An 18087-nucleotide genomic window follows, 5' to 3' on the forward strand; every position below is an offset into this window, starting at 1 on the left:
CTTCCAACTTAGCTAAGTCTGTGTCTGACACAAACACAAGATCCCAACAGGTGTAAGTGTCTCCAGCGCCAAATCCACTCTTTTATCATTTTAGGACAGTAATAGAGCCAAGCTAATGATTCCACAAGCTTGTGGTATCTCAGTGTCCCCCACCTCATTTATACTAAGTTTTTCCAAAGAATGATGCGCTCATGTGAGGCTGAGCAAGGATGAGCCGTGTGCTGGCCTCCTTGTGCCAAAATGCTTCAAGAGTGCAAATCCTGAACTTACCAATAACCAAAGGTATAAAAAAGTTTTCTGTTTAATGAACTTCACAAGTGCAAACATCTGAGAACGTCACAAAATAAGGACGTTTGCCAGCAAACAAATTTATTTTAAAAATGGTATCTTGTGTTTCAGATATACAGGTACTGGAGGAATTGGAGAAAGCAGAAGAGACTGCGCCACAAGCTGCTTTTCAGTCAGTACCGGTTTCGAAGCTGGTTGCTGAGGTCTTGCAGCTCTGCCTCCAGAGCATTCACAGCTGCTATTTCACTGGCGAGCTCTCCAGAGACTTCTCCACTTACCACATCTGTAAAATTCTGCTGCAATGTAAAAGCAGTATGGCCATCAAAAGGTGAAAATTTCTTCCACACAATACAGACACGGTATTGAGTCATTATAGCAATCTAGAATCCCAGTGCTCTCTGCACAATGCAACTCTCTAACTGTGCAGCAGCAATGCAGTGTCTGCTCAGACCCCAGAAAGGTACAAATCCAAACTGTGTCCAAACTGAACTTAGAGACTCAAGAGCTCTCCAACCACAGTTCACTGGTAGAGCACTGGCCCAGAGGGTCCAAGGCCGTGGGTTCAAATCTCTGCTCTGTTCTTAAATGTTCGCTGCTTTTGTCAATGTTATACAATAGTGTTTGAATGAATGATGTCCATTCATCCTAACAAAATTCTATCTACTGTGCATGCCTGGTGAGTTGGGAAAACCAGCTTCAAGATTTTATAAGCATACAGGGCAGGGAGGGGAGGCAGGTAGGCTAGCATAGAGTAGACATCTGTCTCACTGTGACATATAAAGTATTTGGCTTGCTATACATCGTTTTCATCCCAATTGAATAGATTTGTATTGTTCTAGAGCACATCCTAACAGACTGACAGAAACATTGCTACAGTGTGCGGAGGAGAAAAAACATCTTCTAGGCAAAGAGCCTGAACACACACAGCATATTGTGACCCAGAAATCACAGTACTTACAAATCACAATGAACATGCAGTCCTCCTCAATGTAGCAAGGAGGAGCATCGAGAAACTGAGGCTTAGAAAGAACCACTAATCTCCAGGGCATCAACCTGCTGCACCTGCAGGGCATCTGACTTAGCTCCCTGGGCTCCACCGACAGCCCTCACGCCATTCTTGGCTGTGACTTGTACAAAGATGAGGTGCTGAGGACAGAGGACCTGCTCTGTCCTGAGAGGACCTGGTCTGAAAGACCTGCGAGCAGAGGCTATTTAAATGAATAGTTTCTGTGCAGATGTTTGTATTGTTGTTTGTTTACCTGGGCTCTAGGAGCTGACCTCCTGCTGTCTCTAGGCAGACAACAGAGGGCAGAGCCCTGCAGACCAAGCCTGCCCAGGCTCTGACAGTTATCTCTACTCACTTTCACTTTAAAGTGCAGTTCAGTCTGCCTTTCACTTACTTATTTCCTTTAGCAGCAGTGACCTCACGCTGATGGCCTTTCAAGCCCACAGTTCTGGTGAACTCGCAGTCATTCTTACCTTTGCTTTGGATAGCAAGCCACGTAAATTGAGCCGAACTGAAGAAAGTGCTTGTACAGCTTCCTGGGGACTGGACTTGCTCTCAGCGCATTTCATAGCCACTGCAAGATAAACGCAGGGAAGGCATTAGCGCTGATCGTCTACAGGATGACAAAGCAGCCCTTTACTAAGAATTCACAATTATCAGCTTCACAAGTTTGTACTTCCCCAGCCCCTCCCCCTTCACTTTTTTCTCCTCGGTGGTACTGGGAAATCAAACCCAGGCCTGTGCACGCTGGGCAAGCCCTCGTCTGCCACTGAGTTACGCTCTGAGCCTCCATCCTTCATCCTATATAGGAGAGCACTGCTAAGGAGAATTCGGATGAGTTCCATTAGGCGGGGATCACACACACATGTGCATACACAAACCCACACATATACATGCACACACACCAGTGAATTAGGCAAGCAAATAAACAAAGCCTCACTGAAAAGCAAGGCCAACACAGAGGACCAAGATGCAGTGCATCTCAGTGGGCTTCCACAGTCCCAAGTCACTAAAGCGGTTGCAGATCTGACTGGCCCAGCAAAGTGACACACCACATGTGCCAAGCTCACAAGCTTGTTGCATTTTTTAAAAAAAGATTTATCTATCTATCTATCTAATGATGTGAGTACGCTGTAGCCATCTTCAGGCACACGAGAAGAGGGCATCAGATCCCATTACAAATGGTTGTGAGTCACCATGTGGCTGCTGGGAATTGAACTCAAGACCTCTGGAAAAGCAGTCAGTGCTCTTCACTGCTGAGCCACCTCTCCAGCCCAGCTTGCTGCATTTTTAATTCTCAGTTTACAGCATCCTCAGAGAACTGGCACCAACAATCTGCACATCTGCATCCAGGGAGTGTAAGCATGGCCAGGCACCGGGACTCCCAAGCCACTTCTGGCATCAGCACTGAGGGAATCTCTCATCCCTAGAAACGGCCTTTGGCATTCTGGGAGCCTGCTTCTCTAAGACGGAATTCTGACTGACGGGAGCCTACTCCTCTCAGAGGAGGATGCCTTGTGTAAACAACTGCAGCCCCCTGCACAGACGGAGCTGGGATCTTTCTGTTGTTTTTACTTTTTTGTTTCTTAAAATTATGTTCATGAGCTGGAGCGATATAGTTAAGAGCACTTAGTGCTGTTCCAGAGGAACTGAGTTCAATTGCCAGTACCCAGACAGTTAAGTAGTTCACGATTGCCAAGAACCCAGTTTCAGGGGACCTGATGCCCTCTTGTAGACTGCAGGCACTGCACACAAATGAGCTCTGACATACACACAAGAAAACACTCATACACATAAAACAATAGATTTTTAAAAATTATGTCCACTAAATTGCAGATCATAGTTTAAAACTACAGCTTCACAGACCGTAGCTGCAGATGCTAAGCAATCAGAAGAAACAACCTGCAGCCCAGCAAAATAACTTTAATCCTAACTAATAATAACTGTGGCCGGCAAGAATCCCTGGGCTTCATGTTTCTATCTCAGAACAATGATTAGCCTCCACCGAACCTCACACTGATTGGTGATTAGCCCGGTCTCAGAGGTCGCAGTCTCGCAGCTCCTGGGACTTCCTCAGGGAGGCACTGCTGTCACCACAGAAGAGGTATACAGTTTGCTTAATGCCTAGAAACTTATTCTAGGAACACCTGGAGTTCTTCTAGTTTTAAAAAATCCTTCATTTTTAAAGCGAGGTGTGGTGGTGCACATCTTTAATCCTAGCACTGGGGAGGCAGAGACAGAACCCAGGATCTCTCTGGGTTTGAGACCAGCCTGGTCTACATAGTGACTTAGTTTCAGGCCAGACAAGACTGCAAGGAAAGACCCTGTCTCAAAATAACAATAATAATAATAATAATAATAATAATAATAATAATAATAATAATTCTCATCTTAAAAAAAATTAACAAGAAAAAAAGCAAAAAGGACAGTCTATCCGTTCCCATCCCAATCTCACTTCCAAAGCACATTAGAGACAGCAGTTGCTGCAGGAGAGGGAGGAGAGACCTGCAGAGACTAGAAATGACCATGCTCCTTATACTGCAAATGGCACAGAGTGGCAGCAGCTCGGCAGAGGGTCTCCGCAGTCCAGCACTGCCTTGCTGTCCCAAGCATGCCGCAGCCCCGGCAACGCTTACCCCTGGCAATCCAACAGGCACCAAGATTTCTAAAGCACCATATTTCCTTTTCAAAGGGTAGGGTGAAGAGACAGTGTTGGGGAGAGAGACAAAAAAGAGAAGGGGATGACATAAAACCTGTGCCAAGTGCCAGAAGATGGCTTTCACGAGTATTTCTCCAGCCTGCACAGCTATGGCGGACAGGGTTAAAACTAGCACTTGGTAATGAAACTATCTGGGTCTGTCTGACCATCACAGAGCTGGGTTCAGAGATGTTTACAGAGCGCAAACTTAAGTAGATAAGATATTCTCCAGAAAAAATTCCACCCTGCTAAGTATGCACACAATACACATCAGTGGGGGCTCCCCACACATAATACCACACCCACAAAGGCAGAAGGACCAAAGCCCCCATTTGGCTAGCACAGGCCACAGAATGACCACACCCCCAAAACAGACTTCTCCTGTAACCACCTCAGACATTCTACCTTCCAGCCCCTGAGTTCAGCCTTCTACCTTATCTGCCAATCCTAGGTGGTCCAGGAAACTGGACACTTACATTCTTTCAGTCAAAGATCTGAAAGGCCACAGGAAGAATTATTAACTCCTAAGCCCATTCTGAACAATCTGAATGTTCTATGGCTTCTTTATAGGCAGTTAAACTTCATCCCCATCCCTCACGTAGCTCTCTTTGAGTTCCGTATCATATGGACGAGATCCTCTACTTCAAAAGAAACAGGGTGGGTGGGAGGGGAGAGATTTACATTTAAGGAACATGTAAAATACTGTTAAATAGTAAAATGCCCTTGTGGACTCTTCCTAACAGCATAAGTAAGAAAATTCTCATTTTTACCTACAACCAACCAAAGGCCCAGGGACCTTAGGTCCCCGACCCAGCGTCACCCAGCAAGCATATGATAAAGGTGGTCCTGGAGCTTTCGCGTCCTTGGTTCCAAAGCTCTGCCCTGCTCACTGATCCTTACTGCCTCCTATTTGCCGTCACTACCAGGGCAGTAAAAGTTAGGCGAGAACGAGGAGGCTTACAGTCTCTGTGACTCTATTTCTAAGACCGGGACTTTATTAAATTCACTGGGATTATATTCCCAGGGCATAACACACCCGCATTCAAATATCAATATAACAATGCACTGCTGAATTTAGTATTTTTCATAGTGCAAGAATGGTCTAAGCCTGCATTTATCTAACAAGTAGACAATTTTATCAGAGGTAAGGTTTTATTATAAGGTAAGGTTCAAATTATAGACTCTAAATTACCCAAAGATAGGAATTTTTTTTTGTAATTCTGTATATGTCATAGCTTTTCATATAATGCTAAATATCCAGCAGTCTACATGTCTTAATGATCTTTTTCTTTTTTTGCATTCCTATTTATAAATTAAGACTATCAGGAAGGAAATGTTAATGATTTCCTTAATACAACAACATAATCAACAAAAACTTTGTGTGGAGTAAAGGTTTCTGGGTAGAAAAATACTTCACACTCTAGGGGTCTATTAACTCTGTCACTTACTTTAGTATTTAAGCCTCTGTCTTGTTTCATCATATTGCACCAAAGTGTTCTATAGATGTTCCTGAATGGGATGCAACAATATCAATATACTCAAGTAGTTAGGAGGTACCGGCAATGAAACCTGATTTCTGACTAACACGATTTTATCAGTGAAGAACGCATTGAAAAACATATGGATATCAAATACCATGAGCGAGTCCTATGGCTCTGTGAACAACTTCCTTAAATGCTGTAGCATCTTTCTCCCAACAACTGGACTGTGTGTCACACTTGTACGCCTTCGAGAGACACTGGAATGCCTAGGAAATGAGAAGGAACAGCATTCAAAAGAAGGAGCATTCACATTTCAAACTGTTTTCTGAAAGTCATATGGAACTAATTCCAAACTGAAAACCCAGCATCTGCATTGTGAGGCAGTCTCTGTAATCATCAAAGAAAGGGTGGGATGCACATCCAAGAGTAACAAACAAGAAACTAAGGATGCATCTGGACCGCCACCTTTCCCAGAACCCAGAAAATATGAAGGCCAGGCTTGGAAACCTGTAGACATGTGAAGATTTCCTCAACTGCCAAGCTGAGAGGTGCAGTAGAGAATGAGGAGTGAGCTTGGGGAACGGTGTATAATTTCACAGACATTTAAAAGGCTCTTTTGCTCCATCTTAAACGTCTTGATGGAGAACTCATGGGTAAGAGTGCTCCTATTTGCAGAAGAGTAAAGTCAAAAAGCAACAGAAGATAGAAAGTAGGAGTGTGCCCATGTGTGCGTGCGTGAAATGTGTGTTCTGAGGGCTGACAAGGCCATAGTAGAAGCCAGCTGTGTGGACAGAAGGATGAGAGAACGACAAAGAATCCCACAGATTAGCTGTACCATGGCTAATTCCAAACCCACACAAGTACATTGATTTGCTGTGGATATTTTGAAAAGAAACACAAAACAATGAGGTAAAACCTTGGATATTCTGGGCTCCTTTGAGCTTGAAGACGAGAGGCTAACGGGACAAATGGAGTGGGGCTGGCAACACCACTGCCTTGCAGAAAGGGCAGGTGTCTCTGCAGTGTCAAGCACTTGCAGTTTCCTGCTCCCAGCCTCTTGGTTAACTTTTCCCTTTTGTAGCCTCATCTTAGAGCGAAACACTGCAGATCCCTCATGTAAGGCAGCAGGACAGAGTCCCTCCTGCAGGAGACAGAATGACAGCAGCAGGAAACTCATGAAATGTAAAATGATGAATGTTGTAAGTCTTAGCATGGCCATAATTCAAAGTACTGAATACTGAATTTGAAAGGCTGGGAGATGGCTCTGTCAATAAAGTAACTACCTTGTTAGTTAGCACAGGGACCTAGAACCACCCACATGTTTAAAAAAAACAAAAAACAAAAAATCAAAAACTGACATAGCATGTGCTTGTAATCCCACGACAGGAGAGGCAGAGAGGGGGGATCCTTGGGGTCCCCTGGGCTCTCTTGATAAATTCCAAGCCGGTACCCAAAGAAGGAGGATGGTACCTGAGAAACATCACATGAGGCTGTTCTCACACATGTATGCACATACAAACACACGTAACCGTGCACACACACACTGAATTTAAGCATATTAGTTTTATGTTTCAGATTATTGATCGTACTTATCCTTACTCAAAAAAGCAGGCCTTCTTTACCTGTGGTAGCAAGGACAAAGGCCCAGGACAGACAGAGCCGGCACTAACCTTGTCGTTCTCATCTGGCTTCTCACTCTGCCCATTCCCATGCACTTGGGCATACAGTCTCCAGACTTCTCCGTCATTGGTCACCCTTGAAGTTACTCTGCCAAACAACTCCTGCAGCTTGCCTTTGAGGCTGGAGGCAACAGCTCCACTTCGGTCGGTCATATCATTAACCACTGCCCGGACCAGAATTTTAAGGACCTTTAAAAATGCACAGAAGAAGATAGTGAGCTAGCAGCCATCAAATAGTAACAAGAAATCCGGGGCTCCACGTGCCATCAGACACTGAATAATGCGGCCTTACTTGGATATCATGATTACATATCAAGTGTGAAACAAACGTCAAGCCACCCTTGACACCGTGGAATCACACGCTCTCACACGCTCTCTACATGTTCTGTCAGGCCCCTCAGAAAGCTCTCTTGTCATGGCCTTAAGTCTGCAGCTTGTCTCTTCTCACTTGGAGGACTCTCTGAAGAGCTGACCCATACAATAGCTTCAGACACAAGCCTCACAGCTTCAGCTGGGATTCTCTCTGGAACCCCAGGATATTGCCTAAAGACCTCCTGAGCAGTTCCATCAACACCTCACACCTACGTTTAAGAGGGAAGCAGGTCCCAGTCTTTCCTTTCCTGCAGTCTCACGGTGACCCTGAGTGCAGAGTCAGCCTGTATTCTCTTCTCTCACTCTTCTGCCAAGTGTAGCAGATTTCACTCCATGTCTCCATGAATCCTATATCCAGCCTCCTCTATTTTAGTTTATCACTCATAAACTGTCCTCTGCACTGTGGTGACATCATTCTATCACTGCTTACTGCCCAAAGATAAGCTGCTAATGTGCTGGCATCAAAAACCATCACTTCTCCTTGCCCCTACTCAGTTCACTGAGCAACTTTCTGGAATACCACGTTCTCAAAGTGTACCTCAGAGTCTGGAACACTGGTTGGTGGGTTATAACACATTACATCATAACAAGAAACCTCTACCATATTTACATTAGGCCACGTATCTTAAGGGAGAGTCCCTGGAAACACACAAAGAGCATTCTTCATCTTCTACTCCTGGAGTGGGGGCACACAGAACCAGCTGGAGAAGACTCTAGAACCTGCTGCTCAGTGTAGTCCACGCGCTGCCAGCACTGGGAACTGGTTGGAAATACAGAATCCTATACGCAAGTCTTTGCCCATCCTTGGGAGAATGGGAGCTTACATTCCTAACAAGCTTCCAGGTGGTGGGTGATATTAAGGGCCTACAGATCACACTTTGAACAGCAAGGCACCATTTTCCAGCACCAATCAAGAGCAATGGAGGGACCATCCTCCATGTACATGTGAGAGTGTCTGGGACGTGCCAAGCAGCAACAATGAGGGTAGGTTCTCTCCTTATACCACAGACTGATCAAAGGAGTCGCTGCACACATAGTGCTCTGAAAACTGCAGAGCCAAACCTCCAGCCTCGGTAGACACCACTAACCTCCTGCCAACTCTGTCAGGGCATGCACAAAGCTCTCGGCTCCTGTCAGCTTGCTCACCTCCAGGGAGCCCTCCCACCCCACAATCCCCACCCCACCATCCCCACCCCACCCCACTCACTTCCTTACTTCTTTAGGTTTCAAAATAACTGGGTAGAAAAACAGAATCATGGAGTGATGCTCCTCTTCATCTCTGCAGCCCCCGTACAGCAAGGTCCTGCCTTGACTTCAGTAAACTCTCCCCAGTAACTTGGAAGGAAATGGTTTGACACTGCCACTCAACAAACTCAAGCAAAAAAAGCCAAACAAGGCTTGCAGAAGTGATTGCCGAGGTCACCCAGCAAGTGACTTGTCAAGTTGATGGGGGAAGGAGTAGATATCCAATTATACATATGTGAAGGTCAAAGGTCAACCTCAGATATTTCCCTCTGTTGTACTCTATCTTATTTATTCCTTTATTTATTTATTTATTTTGTTTGTTTGTTTTAGACACAGAGTAACTCTGACTGGCCTGGAACATTCGCTATGTAGACCAGGCTAGCCTCAAACTCTCACCATGCATGCACCACCACAGCTGCTGTTTTGTTTTTCTTTGTTTTGTTTTGTTTTTTGTTTTTGTTTTTAGGTCTCCCACTGCTGTTTCAGTTAGACTGCACAGCTGGTCAGCTCTTGGAATCTACCGGCTCTACCACCCTGCAGCACTACCTACAGACAGGTGCCTCCCTGCCTACTTTTTTATGTGGTTTCTGGGAACAGAACTCAGGACCTCATGCTTGCCCAGCAAGCCCTTTACCTGAGCCATCTCTCAGCTCCAGAGCTGAGTGTCAGTGAAAATGGATGAAATGGTGACTATAAATATAGTAGCTAGAGCACCTCCTAAGCTCTAGGAGTACATTCAACCCAGCCAGCGATGTCTGATGTCCTGTGCATTCTGCAAACTAAGAAACTGGAACCTCTCCAAGGTCACACATACAGGGAGACCTGTAGACCTGTAGATCTGAACTCAAGCCCTGAATCTTCTCAAGTATTCATCATATTAATTAACAGAGCATAGCTCCCTACTTCTCTGTTATCCCTGTTTTTCATTTTTATGAAGTATATAAGCTAGAAACCTTTTCATTTCAGTGTTCTTTGATAATCTAGATCAACCAAGAGACAGATTTTTGTTTCCTAAGTTATTTCAATTAAAATTTCTAAGACATTAAGCTAATATAAAATAAAAAGAGGAAACAAAATTCCCATTTGTCCTTGGGCCAAATCCAAGCCTACTTGTCAAACTGCCAGTATTTTTGAGGGAAGTATGAGCTAATGGGAAGCAAACCAGGACACCTGAAAAGAGCGTGCACACAAGACAAACTGATCCTGTGAAGAAGAGAGTTAAGGCTCGGGCTCATCTACCTCACCAAGGTAGGAGAGACTGAAGGAATGGATGAGAACCCCTGGTGAGCCTTCTCCAAGGAAGAAAGTTAGTTAGGGGGAAAGTTTGGTGTACTCTCACAGAAAAAGAAAGTGAGAGGCTGAGAAAGGGGCTAGAGAGCAGCTGAAGGAAGAAGCGGACATTCCCAAACCAGGTGAGGACAGCAAACAAAAAGAACCAGCTATCAGCAGCGCTCAACAGGGTCGGCGGCTGGGCATCTGCAGACCCGCTCACACACCCAGTTGGCTGCCCCTCTCGGGGAGAGCAGAGTTCCCAAGGCCTCAGGAGGACACCTCTTACCAGGAGCTGGCCATAAGGGGCAGGGGAGGGCTGACAAAAGAAGGGAAGTGAGGGTTTTGTTTTTATTTCTGTAGCTAAATTACTTACATATACTTTTAAAACAAAGCTAACTTCCAGATCCTAGGACAGAGGTAACTGTGCCCAGCAATACTTTTCTGTTTGTACCATGATACATTAAAGGAATAAGTTACTCCCTGGAGAGTATAAAGAGAGGTCTACTTGTTTTTTTCTCTGAAACTAAGAGTTCTTCAGTCTGTGAACACTCTTCATGGGTCTAGACAGCCTTCTGGATCTAATGCAAGTCTGAACCTTCCCCCTGATAATATACATACCCATATACACAATGTTTATATTGGTATTTAATTTTATAATCTCCTAAAGCCTAACAATAGGCCTTCTTTAGATGTTCCAATTTGTTCTTCATGGCCTGGGGTTTGAGTGTTGTCTATAAATATTACATACGACTAAATGCATGCCTCTTACTCTAGTTTAAAATACGTGTACATGTGTGTTCTTGGTAGTGTGTGTGTGTGTGCATCTGTATGTCTGCTGTGGGTTCAAAGGAATGAACTCAAGTTGTCAGCCTTGCTGGTTGGCAGGCACCTTTACCTATCGACCCATCTTGCTGGCCCTACCTGTCTCTGTTTGAAAACACTGGTCATCTTTCTATTAACTCCAATTTTCCCAGGGCTAGAGACTGCACTCAGGGTTTCACAGGAGCTATAAGCGCACAATTTCTATTGACCAATACTTTCCTCCTATTCTTAGAATCTCTCTGCTGGCCCTAGGCTTCCAAACCTCTGACAGTGTCAACTCAAGGAAAGCCCTGAGCATGACTAGTTGAGGGTTCTCTGGCTTCCCTCACAGTACCTCTGTTCACGTGCCTTTACTCGCACCACCTCCCAGTAAGCCACTGGTCTATTTTGAGGCTTCCTTGGTGCACCCCTCACCTCTCCCAGGCAGGCCTGCAGCTGTTTACTACATGAAAGCAAGGATAAAACTGTGGCAAGCAAACAGTTTCCCCAACTCATGTCCGCCCTGGGCTCAGAATATGACTGTTCTTGGGGAAAGGGGTCTTTGTAGATATAATCTGCATAAGATGAGGTCAGACTGGACCAAGAAGGTCCCTAAGTTCAGCGGCTGGGACTGGAGGTCAGTCTACTGATAGGCATGGCTGAGTTTACAGCCTCCATATCACAGGAGGAGAAAAGTCCAGGACCACTAGAAACTAGAAAGGCTTCCCCCAGAATCTTTAGGAACACAAATTAACGCTTTGATTTTGGATTTCTGGACTCCAGAGCTGAACAAAGAGAAAAAACTTCTACACAAGACACCAAATTTGTGGACATTTGTTATATCGGTCCAGGAGAACTTAAACAGCAACTCTAAGGAGAACCATGAGAGTATAGAAAATCTTCAAATAAGCTCTTTCCAGGCACTGGCCAGGCCTGGCTTTAGTGCAGGAAGCAACAAAACAATGTGACCCTCACCAACTGCCCTTCCTATGGCTAGTGATCCCATACTTCACTAGTAAACTCAGCCATGCCTATCAGTAGACTGACCTCCAGTCTTAGCCGCTGAACTTAGGGACCTCCTTGGTGGAGTTCAGGAGTACTTCCCCACATTTCAAATATGCAAATCTGTTGATCTTTCATGATTTCATGACTATGTATCTCTTCCACCCCAGGCTCATAAAAGTATCTATCACATTTTCCCATAATGCTCTGACAGTTTTACCTCTCTGAGGATGATGAGGATGATGATGACTGACAATGATAACAACTATTCCTTAATGTACTTGCACACCCATTGCATGTACTAACTCATTAATCCTCGTAACAGGAAGATGCTTTGACATCCCTATCTTAGGAAGCTGAGCATGCAGCAGTTAATTAAACCTGCCCAAGGTCACGCAGCCAGTGGCTTACAGACAGGTGGGAGCCACACCCAGGCTAATTCCCAAGTCCACACTCACATACAATATCATTCTGCTTAGAATTCCAGTTTAACATTTTGTCCATCCGAACTTATCCTGGTTTACAAATTGATGTGGAGCTTAAGTTTTGCAGCTTAATCTTTGGCCAAGCACTTTGTACATATTGAACAGAACTATTCTTATCCCACAGATTGTAAAATGTGTCATTCTCGGATACTAAATTCTCATGCTTACTCAGATCTGTTTGTAAATTCCACTTTCCATTCCCTTCATTCCTATAGCAGATGTTAACTCTTTATATCATAAAGATATTATTAGCTTTCTGCCTTTCTTATTTGTAACTAATATTTGTCACATGTTCATTTTTAAATATGGTCATAAAGATCCCTTCCAGTTTTCCTTTACTGCCTCAGGGTTCAAGAACTTTAGTAAGCACTCTATTCCTAATTTTTCTAGAAGACTAAAGTATTTGGCATATATTTAGTCCATTTGGAGTTCGTTTGGTATATCATTAAGCAATCTAAATAAATATTTGAAGCCTGGATGCTTTAAAAAATCAAAATGACAATGATGTTGCTTATTGTGATAAATCTGGGACAGAGAAATAAAATGAAATTATCTAAATCAGTCAAAATCACATTCTAGCTTTTCTCCAAGATGGCTCTAAAGTGAAAATGGGTGTTCCTGCCCTCCCATGGCCATGGCCAAAGCTAAAGCTCAAAGCCAAGGAGGCAGTACTGAGAGGCACCCACCCCCAGCCCAAGACACTGAGGCTCTTCACAGAGCTCACATACCTTCTCCAGAGTACTCCCAGGAGAAACAAGGTTGACCACTCTGCCACCATCTTGTTGCCCCTGACCATAAAGAGAACCATAAAGTCAACCATAAAGAGAAAGAACACAGTGGACATGTGGGATGAACAGAAATGTAGAATGTGGTACGTGCATAGGATGGAGTCATCCAGCCTTAAGACTGGAAATGAGAGGGAAATGATGACAGTAACCAACTTCAGGGAGTCTTGAGGACACTGTCACAAAGAGGAGAGATCCTGAGAGCAGTCAGAGTCAGCAGCACAAACAGGACAGCTGGACTTGGAGGTCGGGGGGTGGCTATTTCACAGACTGGATCTCCACTTTCACAAGATAATGAAAGGGTTGCCAAGGCGGTGGGGACTGAACAACATGGCCGAAGCACCTCATACCACTCAACACCTAAAAAAATGCCTGAGATGGTAAATGTGTGTTTTTACTACAATAAAACAAACAAACAAAAAAAAAAATAGAAAAAGACACTTTTCTAAGCAGTGGCAATGAACTCATGTGATAAGTGAGCAAAGGAGGAAGAATTCGGAATGGGGAGGGCGCACATATGGGTGGAGGGGGGTATTGCACCATGAGACAGGGCAGGGTGGGGTGGGGATGAGAACAAATGGCACACATGTATAATGTGCCATGATGTAACCCATTATTTCATATGTTATCCAAAATTTAAAAGAAAAACAAAAAACCTTTACAAGAAAAAATCTTTTATAGCATTGGATTTAACAAAGATAGAAAAGCACAAAAGAAAAAACCTAATGTGTTATATATTTCATTCAGAAGCAGGCAGACCTCTGGGAGTTTGAGGCCAGCCTGATCTACATAGCTAGCTCCAAGGAATGCCAGGACTGCATACAAAGACCATGTTTCTTCTTTCCAACACTGCAGGTCCTATCAAGTTGACATAAACAACTACCAGGAAAGCAGGATATTGTAAGTATTTAAGGTATAATTAACTTTGTATTGTTACTTTGCTGAATTCAGTTAGTTCTAACAGCTTTTGTGTAATCTTTATGACATTCTGTATGTAAGATCTTATAATTGGCAACTATATCCTTTGACTTTATCCCTTTCTATGGATTCAGTTATTTGCTTTCCTTGTCTAATTATGCTGACAACAACCCCAACCGGCTGTCATGAGAAAGCAGGGTGGGCATCTGACCTTAGGAAGCAGCGTCTAGCCTTTCACCACTGAGAACACTGCTCACTGTGGCTTCTCCCATGTGCCCTTCTGGTTCTGGTTTGTTGGACACTTTTACTAGGAAATGGCCTTGGATTTCATTAAAACGCCTTTTCTAAGAACACACATGATATGCTCTCACTGGTAAGTGGATATTAGCCCAGAAGCTCAGAATTCCCAAGATACAATCTACAAAACACATGAAACTCAAGAAGAAGGAAGACCAAAGTGTGGATACTTCAATCTTTCTTAGAAGGGGGAACAAAATACCCATGAAAGGAGTTACAGAGACAAATTTCGGAGCAAAGACTGAAGGAATGACCATCCAGAGACTGCCCCACCTGGGGATCCATCCTATAAACAACCACCAAACCCAGACACTATTGCAGATGCCAACAAGAGCTTGCTGACAGGAGACTGATATAGCTATCTCCTGAGAGGCTCTGCCAGTGCCTGGCTAATACAGAAGTGGATGCTCACAGTCATTAGAGGGAGCACAGGGTCCCCAATGAAGGAGCTAGAGAAAGTACCCAAGAAGCTGAAGGGGTTTGCAGCCCCATAGGAGGGGCAGTCTCTGGATGGTCATTCCTTCAGTCTTTGCTTTGAAATTTGTCTCTGTAACTCCTTTCATACCAATATGAACTAACCAGTACCTCCAGAGCTCCCTGGGACTAAACCACCAATCATAGAAAACACACGGAGAGACTTGTGGCTCTAGCTGCATATGTAGCTGAAGATGGCCTAGTCGGTCATCAATAGGAGGAAAGACCCTTGGTCCTGTGAAGGTTCTATGCCCCAGTATAGGGGAATGCCTGGGCCAGGAAGCGGGAGTGAGTGGGTTGGGGAGCAGGGGGAGGAGGAAGAGGATAGGGGGACTTTCAAAGGGGAAATGAGGAAAGGGGTAACATTTGAAATGTAAATAAATAAAATATCTAATTTAAAAGAAATTTTAAAAAAGCCTTTCTAGCCAGGCGTGGTGGCGCACGCCTTTAATCCCAGCACTCGGGAGACAGAGGCAGGCGGATTTCTGAGTTCGAGGCCAGCCTGGTCTACAAAGTGAGTTCCAGGATAGCCAGGGCTATACAGAGAAACCCTGTCTCGAAAAACCAAAAAAACAAAAACAAAAACAAAATAAAAAAGCCTTTCTACAGCAATCAGGATAACTTTGTACATATTTGATCCTCATTCTATTAACGTATGACATCAATTTCCATATGCTAAGTGACACTCATATTTCAGGGTTAAGTCTCCCTTGGCAGTGGTCTATACCGATATAATAGGATGGGAAATTGGCTTGACAATATTTTATTAAGGACAATATTTTTACATAACTGTTCAGAAGACATTTAGGTCTGCAGGGGTTTTTTTTGTTTTTTGTTTTCCTATGTCTATCTAGCTTTGATAGCAAGATTAGACTGCCCTTATAAAAGCTCAGTTTGTGTGTAGATGTTTGCCGGTGTTCAGCAGTGAAGGCGCTAGGTTCCAGGTTCTCCAGTGTAAGATGACATTTGATCGCTGTTGATTCTGTGTGCATACTAGTTACAGTTTTCCTTTTGGGGACCTACTCTTCATAGGACTCCTTCATCCGTCTAGATTAGCTCACCTGCTGGCAGTGACCCCAGTACTCTCTTACATCTCCTTTACTTCTGAAAGAGTTAATTACTGGACACCTGAACTCTCCATGAACTCTTCAGCTCAGAGTTCTCTTACCCCTCCCATCCAGAGATAGTTCCCGGAGCACTCCTGAACTTTTTACCCCAAGGTACCCCCTCCCAATTGGAAACTGCTCCAGGAACATTTTTTAGATAAGGGGTCTCCTGGAAAAAACCTAGTCCTACCCCTCCCAACTGAAGACTATGCCAAGAACATTTTTGAGATAGGGGCCTCCTGGTACTGTCCCAGAATGTTCCAATAGATCGAGTACATTGCCAAAATATAGGACACGACCCCTTGGTTATGTAAAGCCCCTTGGCAGAACACCTTGGTGACGTAAAACTTGTACTTTTTACCTGGCTATTTCCTATAAAAGCTTGTGAAAAGTTTGGGCTAATTGCCGAATCTCCTCTGCGAGTTTCGACCCCAGATATCTGGTATATGTGCTTTTTATGTTCTTTCTTGTCATTGCTTTATTAAATCTTACTCTCTATACATCTTAAGTTCGGTCTCAGTGTCTTCTTGGGTGCGCGGCTGACCCGAGGCTTGAGTAAGTGCCTCCCTTTGGGAGTTTTTGAGTCTTTCATTTGGTGCATTGGCCGGGAATCAGCGCGACTACCCAGAAGTCCTGGACCCACTCAGAAGTAAGATTTACTGTTCTGCTTTGGTCTGGTGTCTGTGTTCTGTTAATTTCTGAGAGGCCAGGAAGGCCATTCTGTATGAGCGATCGCTGTTCTGGTTTTGCGTGACGCTCTGTGCTCAGTAGGAGCACCAGAGATCGCACTCCGGGAGGGAATGCGAAGTGGGTAAGGAGCAGACGTGCCCAGGTGCCCACCGTCCGATCTGCCCCTGGGAGACGTCCCAGGTGAGATAGGGGAGGACTAAGGACGCTTAGTGGACCCCTCTGTGTGAGATCGTGGGTTCGAGTCCCACCTCGTGCTTCAGGTCGCGAGATCGTGGGTTCGAGTCCCACCTCGTGCTTTGGTTTTTTTCTTTTTGTCTCAGTCTCGTGTCTGCTTTTGTCGTGTCCACTCTTGTTGTGTCTGCTATTAATCTAGAAATGGGACAATCTGCTGGGTGTGTAGGTGTGGAACTGCTGCATTTGTGTATTCTGAGATTGTGGGTTTATTCTGGCAGTGGCTGTGAGAGGACGACTGTCTATGGCCTCACGGTCGGCACCCCAAAAGAGATGTTCCAAGGGAGACCCTGGAAGGAGTGCCCAGGGTACAGAACAGTCAAAAAGACCTGGCTGTTGCCTGGCAGAGTGAAAAAGAGAGAGAATGTTCTCTCTGCCAGAGCGGGAGTGGATGTAGAATCCCACCCCTATCAGGAAAAAGAGTCAATGTAGAATCCGACCCCGTCAGAAAAAAGTGTTTGGCTGGTTGTGTAAGTCCAGGCGTGGACGAGTGTGCTTGTTTGTGGCCACATGACAAGACTGTGTGTGTGTGTGTGTGTGTTAACCCTTTGTCGACTGTAGACTTGGACTGACGTCAGGACAAAATTTGTCAGCAATGGTTTTAAAAAAGGAAAAAAAAGAGAAAAAAGAACCATCAGGCCGGTCTTGCCCACCGCGCTCTCGGCGAGGCAGTGCCAGCGGCTCGCAGCGGGCGGGCAGCGCCGGCCGGCCTGGCTGCGGGGCCATCGTGGGGCAAGACCAGCTGCCACCGGCCGACAGGGGCAGCACACGGTCCGCACTCGGCTGGGGAGCCCCAGGCTGCTCAAAAGAGCTCTGAAATGCAGAGCTGGGCTAAAGATTTCCGGCTTTGGTGGCGCAGTTAGGGCTTTGATAGCAGCAGTGGTGCTGAGGTTCTGGCTTCTGCAGGCACGGCAGAAGCAGAGGCTGTCTGTGCCCCGAGTTGTGAAATGCTGATAGTGAGTGCAGCGGCCTGCCGGCCCCCGCCTGCCGGTCCCGGAGTGGCCGTGAAGCCTGCCACAGCTGGGGAGGGGCCGACTACAGCCGCCGTCCCTCCTTTGGCCCCCCCAGAGTCTGCCCGCACTCCCTTGTGCCTGCCTGGCTGCGTGCTCCCTCCCCAAAGACAGTGCAGAGAGCACAGGGCGTCTATCAGGTAGTTAAATAGTTAAATTGCTGCCTCTGCCTGCCTGCCAGCGTTTGTTTGCCACTCCCAGGAGTTTACGCTGCATTCCGGCGCGCAGCGGAGACTCGGCGCTGGGC

At 45.3% G+C, this 18087-nt stretch overlaps 1 protein-coding gene across 3 annotated transcripts in view; it reads right to left on the reverse strand.

Annotated features, from left to right (window-relative positions):
- Positions 1-354: 354 nt before the first annotated feature.
- Positions 355-18087, reverse strand: part of Ttc27 (tetratricopeptide repeat domain 27) — a 156535-nt gene continuing 138802 nt past the window's right edge. Inside the window, exons 17-21 of one of the 3 annotated variants that reach the window (XM_021186244.3) lie at positions 13058-13117; positions 7144-7341; positions 5628-5739; positions 1768-1868; positions 355-581 (exon numbers count right to left, since the gene is read on the reverse strand). In XM_021186244.3, coding sequence (XP_021041903.1) covers positions 462-581; positions 1768-1868; positions 5628-5739; positions 7144-7341; positions 13058-13117 — 591 coding nt within the window. In that variant the 3' untranslated portion in view covers positions 355-461. Of the gene's footprint in view, positions 585-1767; positions 1869-5627; positions 5740-7143; positions 7342-13057; positions 13118-18087 lie in introns of all 3 variants that reach the window. The other 2 variants (XM_021186243.3, XM_021186245.2) reach the window with 2 other exon arrangements.

This window comes from Mus caroli, unplaced genomic scaffold (genome assembly GCF_978045245.1).
Source record: "Mus caroli unplaced genomic scaffold, Mus_caroli_1 scaffold_18, whole genome shotgun sequence".
NCBI classification, from domain to species: Eukaryota; Metazoa; Chordata; class Mammalia; order Rodentia; family Muridae; genus Mus; species Mus caroli.